General features: G+C 49.3%; 1 protein-coding gene across 1 annotated transcript in view; it reads right to left on the bottom strand.

The window, feature by feature from the left end:
• Positions 1-4,553: 4,553 nt before the first annotated feature.
• The window catches only part of LOC119175034 (MFS-type transporter SLC18B1), a 49,754-nt gene continuing 34,437 nt past the window's right edge, over positions 4,554-19,870 (bottom strand). The window contains exons 14-15 of the mRNA XM_037426208.2: positions 14,966-15,059; positions 4,554-6,424 (exon numbers count right to left, since the gene is read on the bottom strand). Of these exons, the coding sequence (XP_037282105.2) occupies positions 6,356-6,424; positions 14,966-15,059 (163 nt within the window). The 3' untranslated portion in view covers positions 4,554-6,355. The remainder of the gene's footprint in view (positions 6,425-14,965; positions 15,060-19,870) is intronic.

Raw genomic sequence — 19,870 nt, 5'->3', positions numbered from 1 at the left:
TCCTCTGGATTGAAAAAAAAAAACACCAGGCCTGCGTGGGAGGCGCAGCACAGTCACAGTGAAAGCTAGAAGAGCAGCCTTTAAGAGCCTTTTATTGTAGTGCCTAGAAATAATTCTAGACACTGTACTTTTATAAACACTCATTGGGTAACTACTGCAAGCACACTTCCTCGATACCTGCTAGATAAATAGGATACCCACTATAATAAATTCATTTGGGTAGTAGGTAGGCATTCGCTTATTCTGTTTTTTGTCATTCTTCAAAGAAGCGTTGTATTCGCTAAACACTTGCAAAAAATTTTGTGCCTGCAGTGGCTGACAATGATGAGGAATCATGCCTGTAGTGGATATACGCCACAGTTAATAGGGGAAGAAGAACAAGATTTTGTGATGGGTAGGAGCATTAGACAGCCCACTCGTTACGCTATTCGCATTATGTGACGACTGATTGTTTCTTCGCTGTTTTAAAACGCTATATAAGTAGTATTACCGCGAGTGCTTTCCCGACATCAAGCCTGACAACAAGTCATAAGCACTGGTGTAGCTCGGTGGTAAAATACTGGGCTGGCACCCAGCGGACCCGGTTTTGTGTCCCACTGTGTCATTGGTGCTTTGTCTTGGTTCTTTTTCTAAATTCGTGCGATTCGGCTACCGACGGCGGCGGCGGTGGCGGACAACTCCGCGTGACCCGAGTTGTGATCTCATAACAGCTTACGCTGTGAAAGAGCAGTTTGACAGCATGCCTAGAGGCGTCGGCAGGAATTTAAAAAAAAAAGGGGGGGGGGGATCGGTCTTTTTTTGCAGACGTGGTCTACTGTCATTTGTGGCCTGTTTGCCACGAACCTTTGTGCCATTCTCTGGCCACATCACTGTGTTAGACTGTGGAAAACTGGAAGGCGAAGCTCTGTAACACTTGTTAATATATGAAGTATTCAGTAGGGTACCAGATTTCCCGCAAGACGTAAGGAACTTAATTGTGTGAGACACGCTGCGAAGGGCCGGGAGTCAGCCGTTGTGTTTGGCTAAGAAACACAACCTGCGGATAGGAAAGATTGCTCTAAACATATCAGCCAAACATTGCCACCGTGATGTGTAAGGGGTTAACTGGTGTAAGCAAATATTGTGACTGCTGTCGATCACCTTACACGGTACGCAGAGACTGCTGCACTACGCACAAGTTCTGCTTCAGACGTCGCAGACTTCTTTTTCAACGCCATTGTATTGCGCCACGGTGCACCTCGCGTCCTCCTGAGTGATCGCTGGAAAACGTTCTTGTCAGCCATAATCGAAACCCTGCTCACAACCTGTGGTACTACAGTACATAAGACGACGTCAGCCTACCAACCCCAAACTAATGGGCTGACAGAGGGATTTCATCGGACACTAACAGACATGCTATCGATGTACATCGCACCAAACCACGACAACTGGGATACAATTTTGCCTTTTGTGACGTTTGCCCATAACACCGCTGTTCAAAGAACTACTGGCTGCTCGCCTTTCTACCTCGTGTACAGCCGTTCACCGACATTCACCATCGACGTCTCTTTCCTAAATGTTCCAACTGACGCCTCGGCAACCGTATCAGAGCAGTTCATCACAAGGATCGAGGAATGTCGCAAACGGGCTCGTCTTAATACAGAAGCCAATCAGCAAGATCGCAAGCAGCGCTACGACAGCTCTCATCGCGACGTCTCCTTCAGTCCTGGGGATGAAGTGTTGCTTTGGACGCCCATTCGTACTCCAGGATTGTGCGATAAATTTCAGTCACGCTTCATTGGACCCTATACAATCAATGAAAAAACGTCACCAGTAAACTACCGTGTCACTCCCAGCGACCTTTCTTCAGATTGTCGCTGTCGTGGTTCGGAGATTGTCCACGTATCGCGTCTGAAGCCATTCGCTCGACGTTCCGTTTCCGTCTAAGACGCGTCCGGGCTGGCCGGTCAAGCGTGGGGGGGGGGGGGGGGGAATAAGTGTGAGCGTTATTCATGCGCGTCATTTTATCATATGTACATACTCATCATCATCAGCCTGACCTGTGTCGTGGGGCAGAGGCTCGACAAGTAAAAGAAGTGTCTTGCAGCCAAAAACGTTGCCTTACAATGTAGACAAGGACAGAGAAAGACCGGACAGGGACCGGCGCAAACCAGCTTGCGCCTGTCTTTATTCGACCTTTTTGTGTCCTTGTATTTATTAGCGCCCACAAGTCTACCTTGAAGTATGAACTAATTCGTCCAGCTGCAAGTTTTACTGAAGTAGTTTTGATAAACTGAGCGCGAATGTGCCATTTTATTGGGCACTATTTTTTCATGCAGAGGCCTGAGCTCTCTTTAGTCTCAGCTGCTCGTGCTTGCTCTGTGACGCCAAAAAGAAATTGCATGCTATTGGTCAATAGGCAACATAAAGAGTGCCATTTGTGTCAAACAGGCTCCTTGTCACTTGGTGAAGTCATGTATTGGTACTCGCTGTGTAGTCTGCCAACATTACACAGTTGACGCAGTCGCGCACAGGAGTTATATAGTGAGAGAGAGCGAATGCGTTTGAACATGCAAGCTGTAGGTCATGACTAGGTATGACGTAACCTCCTTTTCTCCTGCCATTTCTTCCTGCTTAGCTTTCAGGCGCTCATCGGGAACAGAGAAAGTGCTTGAAGCACGACAATTACTTTAACTCTGGTCTTTCGTAGAGGATTTGAGAAATATTTGTGGCAATCGATTCACGAAACAATCACATATCATTCAATCAATCAACAATCTTTCATACTCTGGTCATTCGATAATCACTTGGAAAAGTGCGGTAGTTCTTTATTCTCTCACTTCCCTGTTTTTACACGTGTACGGCGTGTAGCCTTGTATCGTGCACACACTATCTTCTCACCGTGGATGGCGCAACTGGGGCTTAACTGCTCCTGCACCAGCCGGTGCTGCGGTAATCAAGTGAGCAAACTTTGTTCAGGAAACGTCCAACGATGGTCACAGTCACGTGACGAAATATGCCGTGCCTACATGAGCATGGGGCTGTAAAATGTCTATGTTGCGTATCACGGCCCAAGAAGGATACCAGGGGGTAGAAACACATTTGTGGTGCTCGCCTGGTCAACGCTACATTAGTTTTTTTATTCAAGAGCAGCATTATAAGAGGTGATTGAGTGGGCTGGAGCAAGCTTCAAAATATTCCATTGCGCTTTTACCACGTGTTCACGCGCTAATATGTCTTCACACACTTTTATTTTTGCAGCAATATATTCGCTAGCTCGTGCACCCTCCAAAGGGCAGCATAAGGAGCAAGCGAAGTTTGCACATAATCCAAGCAGAACTGTTTTAATGTGAGCGCCATGTGCAGCGAGCGCCCGCCACCGCGTACCACGCCCCGCCGCGGTGGTCTAGTGGCTAAGGTACTCGGCTGCTGACCCGCAGGTCGCGGGATCAGATTCCGGCTGCGGCGGCTGCATTTCCGATGGAGGCGGAAATGTTGTGGGCCCGTGTGCTCAGATTTGAGTGCACGTTAAAGAACCCCAGGTGATCGAAATTTCCGGAGCCCTCCTCTACGGAGTCTCTCATAGTCATATGGTGGTTTTGGCACATTAAGCCCCACAAATCAATCAATCAAATCAAAACCACGTACCACTCGATAATGTTAACTAAGTGGCGAATCCCAATGCGAAGCTTCCCGAAGTATGCAATCTGACGGCGCATTCCTTTTTTCGCAGATTGTGTGCTGGGTCACGTACAGTCAGCCGCAAAAGTTAACGCACCACGCGAGCAGGTGGCCAGAGGCCTCTCCGCGACAATTCCGCTTCGTCAGCGGCGTTCGACACGGAGCGCAACGCCCGAGACGTATCCCTCTTTTAACCGGTGGTCTGTTTTCTGACTGGTTGCTTGGTTGGTCCTGAAATTTCTGGCGGAACCCACCACTGGGTAACGACCACGAAGCGGACGGCACCTTGTCTTAAAAATAAAATCATTTTACCTGCTTAATAGGTTTAAATATGGATGTTTTAAAAAGGAATACGTTGGTAAAACATAAATTACAAATAAAATAAAAGAAAGGAAAAGAACCTAGAAGCTAGTAGCGTTAAAAATAAAGCGAATTCATCCCTAGGCTTAACATTCTATTCGTTTTGTATCTCCTAAGAAATCGCGTACGGCCTCGCTGACTTTCCTGTGGGTAAAACCCTTTTCAGTCCTTTCAAAAATAAAACAACAAAAAAGCCACCTGGAAAGACAAACCTAAAGCCATCCTAATGCAGAGTGGTTCTTCTAAGCGTCTTCTTTTTGGTTCGTAAATGACCTATATGTTTAAAGGAAATGGTGCAGAGATTCACTCTTGTTTCAGTGCCATACGGGTGACTGTACCAGACCATACCTGTGTAGGTGAAAATTCAGGGGGGGGGGGGGGGAATTCAGCATCGTAGTCTCGTAATTAATTTCTCCGCAGTTATAAAAGAGCACTATGGATTTTCAAGGGTGCTTTAGATGAGAAAACCCAAATGTTGCCCAGACAGAGTAATGTGGTGTGCTCAAATACAAACAATGACAGGGACAAGCGCAAACTTTCAGCTGCATTTTATTATTCCTCACCTTTCAAACATACAGTCACGAAAGAACACAGTGAAGAGGTCACATGGTTAAAACCAAACAATTCAAAGCAAGCCGCACAAAACATCACGCTCACCATCAAATAACAAAATTGACGTATCGCTGACACAAGCATTGCCTCTTGAAGAAATATGAAAGGCTTCCATCAATTCGCGGGCTGGGGTGTCAGCGCTCCGACCCAAACTCTTTGTTATTCTCTGAAAACCGGTGACCACACGCAAACTTGGCAATGTGGGGGCGAATGCAGGTTCCCGTTATTTCTAGGTGAACGCTCATGTTCTCTTGCATGGTCGTTCCCGCAACGCCCTGTATATGACCTACGTAATATTTCCAACAAGACAACGGCATTTCGTAGACGACGCCAGTCGCATATTTCCCATACGCAAACGCTTGCTTCTTTCCGCAACCGCTGGATTCTGAGACAAAGCCTAGCCAGCTTACGCGCGGCGGAGAACACCATCGGCACGCCGTGCCTGCACTCGCAATCTTTTTCAAGTTGTGGGAAATGTGATGCATATAAGGCATCACCTCTGGACGCCACCTGCGATGCAGGCCAGGGTTCACGCTTGAACGGGCTGCTTTGGCATCACGCAGAAGAAACTCTGCGATCGCCGTCACTACCAGGCAAGGATACTCGGCAGCAAATAAACTCAGTCTAGGCTTGTGAAGAGGGGTATTGCCAAACTGTGTCTACGTTCCTCTCCCAGAAGATCATGTCCCCATGCAATGCAAGATATATTTAATGATCAGGTGCGGCGTTTATTTGCTGACGTTCTGACTGTTTCCAAGATTTGTTAAAAACGTCGGCTTGCTCTTATGCCATTGGGAAAACGACGGCGTTCATGGAATGAGGTAACCTGCTACCTAGAGTAGAATAAGACTTGCTCCAAGTTACTGTTCCGGTAATAAGCATTTATTGATTGTCATCATCAACTTCACTTCTCCCAGCTAGCAAATGTGAGCGCTCACGGTCTTCCAGATCTTCGTTTTGTACGGTGGTGCACTGCGTCGGGTCACAACTCTGCACTGCGTCGGGTCACAAGGTCGGCAAACTCACACATGAGTCGACCTACTCAAACTCAGATCGGGTCGTGAACATGCTTATGAGTGAGCCATAGTCAGTAATAATACTTAGGCGAGTCTGAGTTCTAGTGAGTCCGTTGGAGCAAAACATTGGCGAGGTTTAGTCTGAGTGAGCCCTAAAACATAGTATTGTTCGTGAGGGAGTCTAAGTGAGATTTACCTTGTATTGCCGGCTTACGGTTCGGGTACGCGATTTCACCGCAGGTCCACATATTCATCGAAAAAGAAGGTCTATAGAAGTTTACTCATTCACCGCATAACTGTCCGAATTTCCCCTCACACCGGTCATCACCAGAGCATATATTACCGTTTTGTACACACTTGAAGCTGCAGGTCACGTTGTGAGCATTCTCTTGGTATACGGCGTTGCGCGTCCGAACCACGTTACTGAAACCGACATTACGGGGTCGCCATAGAATGGGGCTTCATGGCGAGGCCTGCTGCAGCACGTGAGCAATTTTGTGACACTTGTAGCGACTTAACGCATCTCTATGCCCCTCAGGTCTAAAGGGTAACACCTCCTTTGTAACTATTTTTTGAAAAGAATATTTTAGTCTCAGTGTGCTCGAACATTTTTCGTGACGTAAGCAGCGAGCTGCGCATGGGCCTGTCTTCACGTGAACGTAAACAGATTGGTTGCGTCAACGCGCAGATATCCCCAAATCTACCGTTTAGTGTGATTGTTGCCTTCTTTTGTCACAGCACGATGATAACAGCCACTGGACGAATGTAACTGGCGTCTGAAAGAGAAAAGCCAAAATATTCTTTAGTACTTTGCCTAAGGTACACTCGACTGTGGTGCAAAAAAATCTTTCGTTAAATAAAAAGGGTCGAAGAGAGAGTGAGAACGCTCTATATTGAAAAACAGAAATTGACGTGCTGACGTCGTTAATTAGCATATCCAAACCCTCAGTACGCGTATGCACACCAAGCATGAAGAAGCATGCAGTTGTCTTAGGTTTTGCTATTATAAAAAGCATACTTATTACATCATTTGTAGAGGTATAGCCGAAATGCCGAGAAGGGTTGGTACATCTGATTGCACTAACCTGCGGAAATGTGTGCATAAACTAGACTGCCCGCTGCATCAAAACACGAATAAAAGAGCATGCTACACTAACTAGGAAAATAAACATTTTCACACTTGTCAGATAACTGCAAATCATGCAATTGTGATTCTGTATCTGACAATACAGATATTTTGTTCCCACATAAAGATAAACTAACACGTGAGCTTATGGAAGCTCTGCATATAAATAAGCGTACAAACAAACGCATCAGTCAACCTTGGGTGGCTCTAACAGATAAGAAGTACCGTTTTTTTTATTTTCCGTTTAGCTATATCTTGTCTATCACATGACCCGCGCATGGGCTATGCTGGTTCCCAGGTACTCATATGTTTTGTGCCTTCAAAAATAATTTAGTTGAGAGTTAGCGCTCGTATGTCTCTTTCTTATTCTGTATTTTGTGTGCACTAAGAAAGTTATAATATAGCCTGAAGGTTATATGTATTGAGCACATTATATGCCAAACACTGCATAAGAAGAGAGTGTGCCGTATGCGAAATAGCCAGTGGACTAAATATATGCTATCGGTATCATGAAGGGATATAAATGACTGATGCGTGACGCTAAACGGCTTTGCTGCGGTAATTGGAACTATTGTAGTATTTGCAGATAAACTTCAGTTTACAATCTTCACATTATCGACCGGCGATGTGCTTTCTGAAGATACCAAAGGGTCAGTAAACTCCACAGAATTTCTGCGACTAAGTGCATCGTGGGAATGCGGTATATCTTACTAAATCAGCTGACGACACTTTCGGCTGAAGGAGATAATTTGACGAGGAATCGCCAGGTCGGAAACATTCATGATGAGAAAGGAAAATAAGAAACATAGACTAAAAGCAAAAGGTTTAACAAAAAAGTGAGAGCGGCGTTTCGGATTCTCAGAAGCCTTGTTCAAAAAATCCTTGTGACCTGGTTATGCGGCTTACGTTCTTTTACGGACTACGCTGGTGGTGGATTGCCAACACTTCTATTCAGCGTTTTTTTTTCATAGCCTGGATAAAAAGAAATCGCAGATATTGGAGGGAACTGTTAGTTACGTTCCCTTGTTATTATGGTTGCCTTGGCCCATTCAATGTCGAGATTGGAAGTGGCCACGCGTCTGCAACTGCGTTGGGCATGGTGTCCTCCTTTTTGACGTCGTTCGTGTGATCTTTCAGCCATCTTTTGAAATTTCAGCTCTCCCCGATATAAACACAGCCACTTTGCGCAGGAATTCAATAAACAAATGTTTATAGTAGTTTCCAGTAGATAACGATGGTGAACTTGCCTTTACGCGCATTAGTTCATGTTTCAATTTAAGAGAAAGAACATGCGCCCCGTGTACGTCAATGATCCGCAGAATCTGTGCTAGCGCTTCACTAGCACTTCACATATTGTGGACGGCTACACAAATTCGGGGCTGCACCGCATGCGATGATGCTCATTGTGTGTGGCACTCTACGGAACGAACAAAGCAAACAGGCCATTCATTGTCCGAAAGCTTGTCGCACATCTTGGACAGGTCAAAGGTATGGTCAACTTCGCTGAAGGAAATCCTACGCACTCTCTGTATCAGGGAAACAGCAAGTGAACTCTTGCTGGAGGCCGGTAGAATTGACTCCCGTTGCAAGCAAATACTGGTGCGTGTCGACTTCCTGAAGACATTGAAAGAAAGGTGGCAATATTTTTCTCGCTGAAGGCACGTCCAGCAAAGAAACATGACCTCTGTTCCCTTTTACCCACAGCCGCTTCCACGTGACGGGCCGTGGCATTAGAAAGATAAGAGTTCTCTAACCGGAGGCTCACCTTCGAATCTTTCTTTAAATTCTCGAGAGTAAGAACATGTCGAAATTCGACAAATGCACAAGATTGTATAAGCATAGAAATCTCGAAACACGTCGGATGATTGATGCCTGACATATCGATAATAAAGGTAGCGCATGCATGCATGATCCATTCGTCGATGAACTTGCTTAGAAGTGAAATAAATGTTTTAACAGTTATATTTAATGACGCCCCCTTTATTTATTTCAATGCCTGTGCAAACGGGCACCCCTTCTCAACGGGAGCCGTTGGTCCGCCTAAGTTTAGGGAATGGTCGCGATGCGACGCTACATGTTGAGTATATGGCTGCTTGTGTCACACGCGCGTCCGAGTGCTTCCTCACGGAGATGTGATAGACGTGCTTCCCTCTCCAACATCATACGTCTGTCAGATTTGTTCTTTCATGCTCCTTTCTTTGTGGTTCTATACAGGAAGAAAATGATCCACAGCTGACAGGCCCACCTGCTAGCGCAGCTACGCGAACGTATGCACAGGCCGCTTCCGGTGCACCACGCCCGGTACAAACCCCTGCCCGCCAGCAGGCCAGTGCCCATTCGGTGCCACCTAGTACTGCTTCCAATGCATCTCCTGTTACACCTTCTGCGGCGCTTTCCGCCGAGACCTTGCCACGATTGCACGAGCGGTCGGTGAACTCCTCCCATCGGACAGTCTACCGAAAAGTCATCTGCCTCCGGGCCGGTGGCTTGCAGAAAACGTCCAGCCATTATAGGTAGTAAAGGGCCCAGCCGCCGTCCCCGTGTTCTCCAGTGGAACACCAACTCGTTGCGGTTGCGACTTCGAACTTAAACAGCGCTTGCTCCAGGACGAGTACGATGTACTCGTTCTGCAGGAAGTGTAAGCCACTAGTGAGACTCCACGGCTGCCTGGATTTGCTGGCTACTGCAGTACCACATCCTGCACTGTCTCCGGATGCTCCGATGAGCCATGCCTTGTGGATGGCCATTCCTAAGACGCTGCCCGATGTGCCGTGTACGTGCGCACCTCTGACGCACACACGGTAGTCCGTGTTAAGAACCTCAGAAGTAGCCCGCTGGAATGTAATGCTGTAAAAGTGCGTTTAGGCTCCTGGGACACCACTGTGGCCAGCTTCTACGTGCGTCCCAACAAACCTTGGAACGCTTCTAGCCTGCTTCCCCTAGTTGCTTGCCTGGGCCGTAATTTTCTCCTCTGTGGGAACTTGAATGGTCGCCATACTGCCTGGGGTGGAGACGGCTGTTGTGCTCGGGGCCGAGCCCCTGCGGATGTCATACTTCGAGCAGGCCTCAAAAGTTTGAACACTGGGCAGCCCACCTTTGTGCGCAGAGATGTGCGTACTGCTATTGACATTAGTGTCGAAACAGAGAATTGTGCGTGCACCTGGTACATCAGTCCAGACACCTGGGGAACAGATCACTTTCCGATTTTTCTGAACACCAATACTGTGCCCTCCCCTAGGGGCTGAGTTTTTCCTATGGTCAACTGGGGCATATTTCGGCGACTCAGTGTGACTCCTGCGGAGGGCCATTTCTTGCAGCATGTAATCGACAGTGCTAAAGTGGCTACCGTCATGTCGAAAACCAAGCCAGGAGGTCCTGATCCTGACCTCAAGCAGCTACAGTTGTGGGCCACGGAAGAAGGGCCGAGCGCTGTGCCATCCGCGGTTCCGCGGCAGAAAATTGGACAGCTTTCAGGCGCCATCTGTAGACGCCACGCAAACTGACGATGGAAGCAAACTGGGAGGATGTCTGCAGTACCATCTCCAGCTCTCGACGCAGTTTAACTGCGTGGCGGCTTCTGCGATCACTGCAGCGCGGGCCAGCCATCTGTCAACCTATACTGGCCGTGTCCATCTCTCTTGACCTCACGGAGCTTGCTCTGGCGGACCTCATGGCGAGTCAATTTGCAACAAGACCACCAGGACTACCAGCAGAGGCCCAGCTTTTTGACAGACTAGTATGTATACCCCGTATACACCACCCTGCCTTTACCACTGAGAAAGTGGCAGCCCTGTGCAACGAACCGTTCCTGCCCCATGAACTGACCGTGTCTCTCAACCGGTCGAAGCGGCGAAGCGCACCGGGAGTGGTCTTCATTACGTTTTAGATGCTCCGCACTCTGGCAGACAATGTGAAGGCCCAGCTGCTTCACTACTTCAATAACATCTGGTACAGCGGACAACTACCAAAATTTTGGCTTACTGCCATGATTGTACATATACTAAAAGCGCGTAAGCCAGCGTCGACCTCTTCATCGTACAGGCCTGTTTCTCTTACATCAGCCGCCTGCAAGGTGATATAATAAATGGTCTTTGCCCACCTCTAATGAATTTCTAGGGCCCTAGACTGCTTTCCCGAGCAGCAGACTGGATTCCGTCGCCACCGCTGCACAGAAGACTCGCTTAGTGACGTCGTCTCGTTACTGGAGCATGCAAGAAGCATGCAAGAAGCGGCCCTTTTAGTGCTTTTGGACGCGCAAACTGCCTCTGATGGCTTGCCGCACCTGGCAGTCATGCAAGCACTGGAGCCCTAGGCATGCATGGCTGCATGCTGTGTTTTGTGCAGGGCTCTGTGTCGGGCCGATTTTCCTGCGTGAGAGCAGGTCGCGCGTTCAGCTCTCCACAACCGGTATCGACAGTGGTGCCACGGGGTTGTGCACTGTGCCCTTTCTTACTCAACATCGTATTGGCACGCCTTCGAGCTGTCATTCATTCCGGCCAGCGCTACCCGGTCCAATGTTCCATATACGATGACTACGTCGCCTTGTGGAACGGGGACCCTACCAGGAATCTGCGATCTGTCCGATCTTGCCTACAGAGTGCACTGAATGCTGTAGTTGACCATGTCGCATCTGTAGGTCTGGCTGTCTCTCCGGCGCAAAGGAAGACACTTCTTGTGCATGCCAAACCATGAACACGCAGCAGAGTGGCCCGTTTAACGATCAAAGGCACAACAATACCGTGGGAGGGTGCGGTAACCTATCTCGGGCTTTCCATAGACCGTCGGCTGTCCTGGGCCCCCAGGACTACCGACGGCATGGTCACCATATGCATGGTGAAGAGAACCCAGAAGGCAGTAAAGGGCATCTTCCTCAGTGGCCGCGGCTGCTCACCATCCTGGGCTGTTCGCCTTTACTCAGCAGCAGCAACCTCACGGCTGCTGTACGCATTTCCTGTGGTAGCACTTCCTCGGCGACTTTTGGAGCGCCTCAAGTTTCTGTATAGGGGCTTCATTCGCTGTGTCCTCGGCCAGCCGCGGTCCTCTCAAGTCGCAGGCACTCTGACAGAGGCGGGTGTCTGGGCTCTCTCACTGCTCCTAAAGCAACGTGGGCTTCTACACATTCATCGGCTAGCCCATGCGCCTGCTGGGTGCCCCCTGCTTGTCCGGCTGCAAAGTCGACCAGGATATCGGATTGGCGAGCTGCTGCAGATCTATCAAGCAGCTGTGGGACTGGTGCTTCCAACCGTCCCTCTTCCCCCGCCAACAGAAAAACCACTGGCTATCAACACTGGTCTGGGAAGGCTCTCCAAGCGTCGCTTACCCATATGCGCACTGAAGCAGATATCTGCCTCCAAGATAGAGGAAGAGCTGGCTGGAAGGCTTATTGCGTACACGGACGGCTCCGTCATCGCAGACACAGGCTCGGCCACAGCTTCATGCATTATGCTAGCACTTGGTTGGACGACCTCCCGCCATCTGCCTTTTGCGGCCTGCTCTACCGCTGCGTAGACGGCCGGTCTCCACCTGGCAGTTGACCTCCTGGCAGCAAACCCCCCAACGTTCCCCGTGGCTGTCGCGTGCGACTCAAGAGCTGCGTTGCTGGCCTTGGCAAAGCCGGAACGGGCAGGCGTCGCATCGCAGGTGCTCGTCACCAAACTGCATGCCCTCTTTGCCAGTGGTGTCGATGTTTCTCTGCACTGGGTCCCATCTCATGTGGGAATCCAGGGAAACGGGCAGACTGACGCCCTGGTGAAAGAAGAACATCACTCCTTTGTCCCTGTGTGCCGTACCGTGGTCGCCTCAGACTTTTCGAGGCTCACATTGAGAAGGCTGTTGCTACGCTGCCACCCTGACGATCGTGTAGCAAGGATAAAATCACCAATCCGGCTGTCTGACCGGGGTTTCACCAGGAGGGAGAGGTCCCTGCTACTTGGCTTGCGCATCGGCTGCTCCTGGCCTGCGGCCCGGCGTCATTGGCTTGGCGTTGCCTCCTCCCCTGCGTGTACTGCATGCAGGACAGATGAAACCATCGAGCACCTGTTGTGTGTTTGCCCAGCGCTTCGCACACAACGCGGCGTCTTGCTCACTGCACTTCGTCGCCACGGTCTGCCCGCGGCTACACAGAGTTCTCTTTCCGGCGAGGCACCACACCCAGGTCTTCAAGGCGGTTCTTCAATTCTCTGAGGACACTTGACTAGACAACCGGCTATAGGAGGCGTCCGCCACGTATTTGGTCATGAACGCGATTTCTCTTCTACCTCTCTCTTCTTCACATCTTTATATCCCTTCGCGTAATTGTTTATCATATTAATTATGGCGTAATTGTTTTTTATGTATCTGTCTCTATTTCTATCTCCAATTTGCAAGCCAAAGTGTAGCGTTTCATACCGGATGCTACCTTCGAGTTAACTTCCCTGCCTTCCTCTTTCAAATGCGGAGCACTTTCAAGCCGCGTGATGTCGCGCTTCAGCGTCAGCGGTGGCACCGTCCATACCCCCACTGCGCATGCTTGCGCCTCGTGCCGGCCCAGGAATACATCCGCAAAACTGTCGCTCCCCTCCCCCTCTCTCGCATTGCAAGGCCGACGCAGGCTGCTAGTAAGGAAACGACTGCTCACGCTGCAGAACCGTTCGCTGGCCACCCCGTATATGTAAACACTGAATGGCTCGTTCGGAATTCTGTCAAGGCCGTCTTTACTTGGTTTTCGATGAGCGTTGAAGGCAACGCTTCTCCTTCATTCAATAAATAAGTATAATAACGACGGGATAACGATTACCAATTCTGAAACCCTACCTAATTACGCAACCTTTACACGATACCCTTACCACTCTGCGAAGCCGGTGCTCGAGTTTCCCCTGTGGGAAGATGCCGGCGGTAATTTTTTAAATACGATAGTCTTTCTTGGGACACTCCGACGCAAAAATTTTGGTGTGTCTGTCTGTCGACTTGTCTGTTTGTCACTCAAAACGGCCTGTTTCTTTTTCTTTGTGTGTTCTTTGCCTTTATTTTAAAATCCAATCACATGCACAGTGCCCACCAATATTGTCTTGGTTTTTGCGTTTGTACTTGAGTATGGATTAAAAAACAAATGTTTCACACATATGAGCAAGCACATCACCACGTCAGTGCAGCGTTGGCAATAAACCACTATCACCCGCCCATCCCCCTTATCACTAGTTAGCAAGCCAGCCCCTATGTATTCGGCTGTCACTCATGTCTCACGTGGTTTCAGACTATAAAAAGACCATGTATCGAGGAATAAACAGTTCAGTTCGTGTTGCCACTACGTTGCGTCACTTCAGTCAGTATACTGTATTTCTTATACTACAAATGTCATACATAAGTAGTTCGAAGGAAAGTAGCGTTAATTACGCTAAGCTCAGAATGAAACGCTATGCACAAAAAGGTGGGTGTTTCCTGCGTTCTGCTAAGACGACACGGTGCCCCACTGCGGTGGTCTAGTGGCTAAGGTACTCGGCTGCTGACCCGCAGGTCGCGGGATCAAATCCCGGCTACAGCGGCTGCATTTCCGGTGGAGGCGAAAATGTAGGCCCGTGCGCTCATATTTGGGTGCACGTTAAAGAACCCCGGGTGGACGAAATTTCCGGAGCCCTCTATACTACGGCGTCTCTCATAATCATATGGTAGTTTTGGGACGTTAAGCCTCACATATCACATAAGACGACATGGTGGTGGCACCTACCCACAGCGCGCATCGAGGCCTTTTAACGCAGCACCTTCAGAACCCCATTCACTAACTTTCACACGCAGAACATCAAATAAATGTTTTATTCACTCTCTCCAGACGGAAGAAAATCATAATTTGACGACATTTGCAGTGAAACATGCAGATACGGCGCAAATATTTTTTCTCTCTCTCTTTTCATCGTAAAGGCATTCTGTTTGGTCAACCACTAAGAAGACGCGCTAAAGGAACGTGCCACACAAGCTGTTCTATTCTTTGTATCTATAATAGAAACACTGTGCTTGATTCTGCGTATTAGACACGCTGTCTGCTCTGTGTCGGATTCACTGCACTTGTGTAATGTGTGTGCTTGCTTCTTGCTATTTCACTACGCCTCGCACAGGGAGGTCTGTTACGAAATGAAGCTTAAATATTTTGCGTAACATGCAGTAAATGTAATGTATAGACACAGATTTTCGTGTTGATTATTGGAACCAATGAACTCACCCACAGTGCGAGCAGTCCTAGTAAAAACATCGATCCACTTCTATAGCCGAATCTTTCCACAATATAGCCGGCAATTGGAGGTGTCACTGTAGCCCTGCATTGATATAGGTTGCATTTAAAAGCTATCTTGTTGTTGGTGAAAAAACTGTGCAAATTCTGCTGCTAGCAAAGCCAGAATGAACGAGAAGCATGGATTACCATTTAGCCGAACGAAAACACATGATGGCACAATACTTCAAAAAGAAGTCACAGCTTTGCCACGAAGGCAAAGCAATGAACGCGATAGCCACACATTGGAAGGTCACGCGCAGAATGGAAGCAGATCGAAACGTGCCCCGCGTTTCGAACGCATAGACGGCACACGAAACGTACTCAGAGGTACAGATGAACGCGAATAAGCGTCTCAGTTGTTACTTAGCTGTGTCTGAGAAGTGCGCCCTCTTCGCAATCAGAGACTACGCTAAGATTGCCGTGACCCGGTAACTACAACAGAACCGTTCCAGTGAAAGCCCAACGCCAGTTAAAACGTACAATTCTCCCCACCGCGAGACAGGGGCGCGTGAGTGAGCGTCCACCCTCCCCCTTTCCGCGTGCCACAGTGCGCGTGGGAGATGAGAGCGTGCACCACAGCGTCGGGACGATGTGGCGACGCGCCCTCATATTGCCATCTTGCTGATAATGCTGAAAACATGATAGCCCCCCCCCCCCCCAAATGCCCGTCAGCAGCTGTAAGGGGTAGATTAAATGTAAATAGCCTGCTGTTTAAACGTTGAAGGTGGTGCTCCTTGGTGACTCAGTGGTTCGCGCGTTCGATACAGCCGCGTGCCGGAATCTTTCTCTCGATAATTTTTCTTTTTCGCGTTTACACACACACACACACACACACACACACACACACACACACACACACACACACACACACACACACACACACACACACACACATATATATATATATATATATATATATATATATATATATATATATATATATTGTAACGACGAGAAATAAGAGACAACGCCTTTGCTGCAGGCCGGCTGTTCTTATTCTGCTTCCTCTTCCTCCGCTTCCGTAACCCTGCCTGCACCCTTGCCTGAGCCCCACTATTTAATATCATTACACTCGGCCCCGACTGCGAGCCTCGTGGGCTACCGACAATGTCTCCGGTGGGCGGCATTGACTATTCCGGGGTGGCCGGGCTCGGCCAAGCTGATATTTCACATGGAAGTTTGACGTCCTTTCAAAATGAGGCTTGGCAGCCAATGGCTGCTCCTGTAACACTGAACAAGAGCTGCTAGAGATCAGTTTGTGTTTGGCAGACGGTTTGTTGATGTGACACAGACTCATGTCCTCAAAACTATTCTTCAATCCACACTGGTCGGGCGAAACAGCACGAGCAAACTTATCGGTTTGCTTGTTTTCGCCAAGTTCTTTCACACTTGTGATGACTTGCTCATTTCCGAGCAGAAGTGGCGACTGAGGGGTTACCGGAACAAAAGACGCTTGTGGTTCCGGAGCCTGCAATGGCATCGCCAGGCTCCTCGCTCGGATGTACTGCTGGTTCGGCCAAAAAGGAGTGGGTGCTATTTCCTCCTTTCTTGGCTGCACCTGGTTGGAGCTGGCAGTCGGAGTATCTAGAGCAAACACATCTCCGGGCAGCGACTCTCCGCTCTTCTTAAGGAAACGCTCGATGACAGGGCGCCTCGATGCTCTTCCTCGTTTGTGCTCCGTCTGGGCTTCTCCACTCAGCTCCAGAGGCGACTGAGCTTGGCTCCCAAATAGCAAATGCTCAGGCACCTCGACACTTGGGCTTCCACATCGCGATGGGCTTTGGTACCGCTTGGGGTACATCTGGAGAGACTGGGGGGGATCCAGAAGGCTTTCCCCCAACAGTACATCGGCTGACAAGTCGCCCTTGCTGTGCTTCTTGGGCTTGCGCTTGGCAACCGACTCTTCATTTCTTATGAACCCATCGTCATTGGTATTTCTGTTGGATTGACCCTGAAGTGAACTGGTACCGGTAACGGGTGCTGAAGCCGCGAGGGTGGTCTCCTTCTGGGATCTATTCTCGGTAGCGGTCGCGTAAGACTGGGTGGTCGTGGAGAGGTGATGGTGACTCCGTCCAAAAGCAGCTATGAGCTTGTCACTCCAGTCCACCCAGGACGTCTGCCGCACGCCTTCGTATCGATGCCAAGCCGCGGCAGCATTCCGAAGGCGGTCTATGGCCATGCCCCACTTCTTTTGGTCCGTCCACGCTGCGTGATCTCCGACAGCGTTGACGGTTGCCACCCATTCCTTGGCATCGTCCTGGAAGCCGCGAAACTCCGGTAGCTCGAAGGAAATCGGCGATGGCGGGACTGCGGGCAAAACTCCGAAATGTGCCCACGCCAAGCAGTTCACTTGCTCTGATACCTCCGTGAGAGAACGTCCGAGATTGCGACGGTTCTCGGGCGAGCTTACCTCGAAGTTTTGTGAGGCGGCCGCAGCCAACATGGCATTGAGTGCGCACAATGTTGGCAAGATGGCAGGACGTAGCTGGGAGCTCGACGCTATGAGGGCGTTGGTCGTGACGCGGAGTTGCGCGATGGTATGCTGCAGCTCCGCTGCGCTGTCGTGCGATCCGCACGAAGAGCCAAGGCCCGCCTCTGCGGAGGATACAGTGACTGCGGTACTCGAGGTGGTACAATTGCTGACCAAGGACGCGTGGACGGCGTCCCTTGGAAATCCAGCTGTGGTAGGAATCGTGGACATGGGTTCCAGGGCGCTGGAAGCGTCAACGACGTTCCCAGGCAAGCGGAACCCATGTGATGAGTTGTGACCTGGTACTGTGGCGTAGATGAAGCGGTCTTGCGCCGCCGGGTAGGCCTCGACGCCGTACACGGTGGGTGCTTGAAGCGCCGACAGGTTGCCAGGTATGGAGGAGGCATGTACGCCATCCCTAGGTGAGAGAGGCCCGTGCGCATGGTTGCCGCGACGTGTCGCGTCCCAGGACAAGTTTCCCGGAACCACAACGGAGGCCTGGACGCCATCCGTCGGTGCTGGGATCGATGCTGGCCGCGACGGACGCCTTGCGGGTCCCATCAGCGAAGAAGCGTGACGGCGAGGAGGCCTTGACGCCGTCCCCGAACGGTGGTGTCAGTAAACAGCTGCCGAGGAGGGCTTGACGCCGTCCTCAAGCGACGCTTACCGCGGCTGCACGTCGGCGGGCGTTCTGGATGACGAAACCGAGACGTAAGCCGTTTTCTTCGCCGACTGCGCCATTGTAACGACGAGAAATAAGAGACAACGCCTTTGCTGCAGGCCGGCTGTTCTTATTCTGCCTCGTCTTTCTCGGCTTCCCCCCTAGCATGCGAGTCTGTGCCAGAGAGAGTTCCAGTTTCGGTTTTCGTCATTACACTATATATATATATATATATATATATATATATATATATATATATATATGATTGAGATCTAACAGATCTAACAGATCAGGTAACATCAGATCTGCTGAAACATGGAGGACAGATTGTGTTAGAAAAACTAGCCACCCTGTTTACGAGGTGTCTCCCGGCGGGAAGAGTACCAGAGTCTTGGAAGAACGCTAACATCATCTTAATACATAAGAAAGGAGATGACAAGGACTTGAAAAATTACAGGCCGATCAGCTTGCTCTCTGTAGTATACAAGCTATTTACAAAGGTAATTGCTAACAGAGTAAAGAAAACATTAGAATTCAATCAACCAAAGGAACAAGCAGGATTTCGAACAGGCTACTCAACAATTGACCACATTCATACTATCAATCAGGTAATAGAGAAATGCTCAGAGTATAACCAACCACTATACATAGCCTTCATAGATTACGAGAAGGCGTTTGATTCAGTAGAAATATCAGCCGTCATGCAAACACTGCGGAATCAGGGCGTAGATGAAGTATATATAAACATTCTGGAAGAAATCTACAGGGGATCAACTGCTACCATTGTGCTTCATAGAGAAAGCAACAGAATACCAATCAAGAAGGGTGTAAGGCAGGGGGACACAATTTCCCCAATGCTGTTTACCGCGTGCTTACAGGAGGTTTTCAGAAGCCTAGAATGGGAACAGTTAGGGATAAGAGTCAATGGAGAATACCTTAGTAACCTGCGCTTCGCCGATGACATTGCATTGCTGAGTAACTCGGGGGACGAATTGCAACTCATGATTACGGAGCTAGACAAGGAGAGCAGAAAGGTGGGTCTTAAAATTAATCTGCAGAAAACGAAAGTAATGTACAACAACCTCGGCAAGGAGCAGCGCTTCGAGATAGGTAATAGTGCACTTGAAGTTGTAAAAGACTATGTCTACTTAGGGCAGGTAATAACCGCAGAGCCGAACCACGAGATTGAAGTAACTAGAAGAATAAGAATGGGGTGGAGCACATTCGGCAAGCACTCTCAAATTATGACAGGTAGATTGCCACTATCCCTCAAGAGGAAGGTATATAACAGCTGTATCTTGCCGGTACTTAGCTACGGAGCAGAAACCTGGAGACTTACAAAGAGGGTTCAGCTTAAATTGAGGACGACGCAGCGAGCAATGGAAAGAAAAATGGTAGGTGTAACCTTAAGAGACAAGAAGAGAGCAGAGTGGATTAGGGAACAAACGGGGGTTAAGGATATCATAGCTGAAATGAAGAAGAAGAAATGGACATGGGCAGGGCATGTAGCGCGTAGACAGGATAACCGCTGGTCATTAAGGGTAACTGACTGGATTCCCAGAGAAGGGAAGCGGGTTAGGGGGAGACAGAAGGTTAGGTGGGCAGATGAGATTAAGAAGTGTGCGGGTATAAATTGGAAGCAGCAAGCACAGGACCGGGTTAACTGGCGGAACATGGGAGAGGCCTTTGTCCTGCAGTGGACGTAGTCAGGCTGATGATGATG

The sequence above is a fragment of the Rhipicephalus microplus genome, chromosome 5, assembly GCF_043290135.1.
Source record: "Rhipicephalus microplus isolate Deutch F79 chromosome 5, USDA_Rmic, whole genome shotgun sequence".
Lineage (NCBI taxonomy): Eukaryota > Metazoa > Arthropoda > Arachnida > Ixodida > Ixodidae > Rhipicephalus > Rhipicephalus microplus.
Note: the sequence above shows the minus strand (reverse complement) of the source record. Positions and strands in the feature narration are given on the sequence as shown.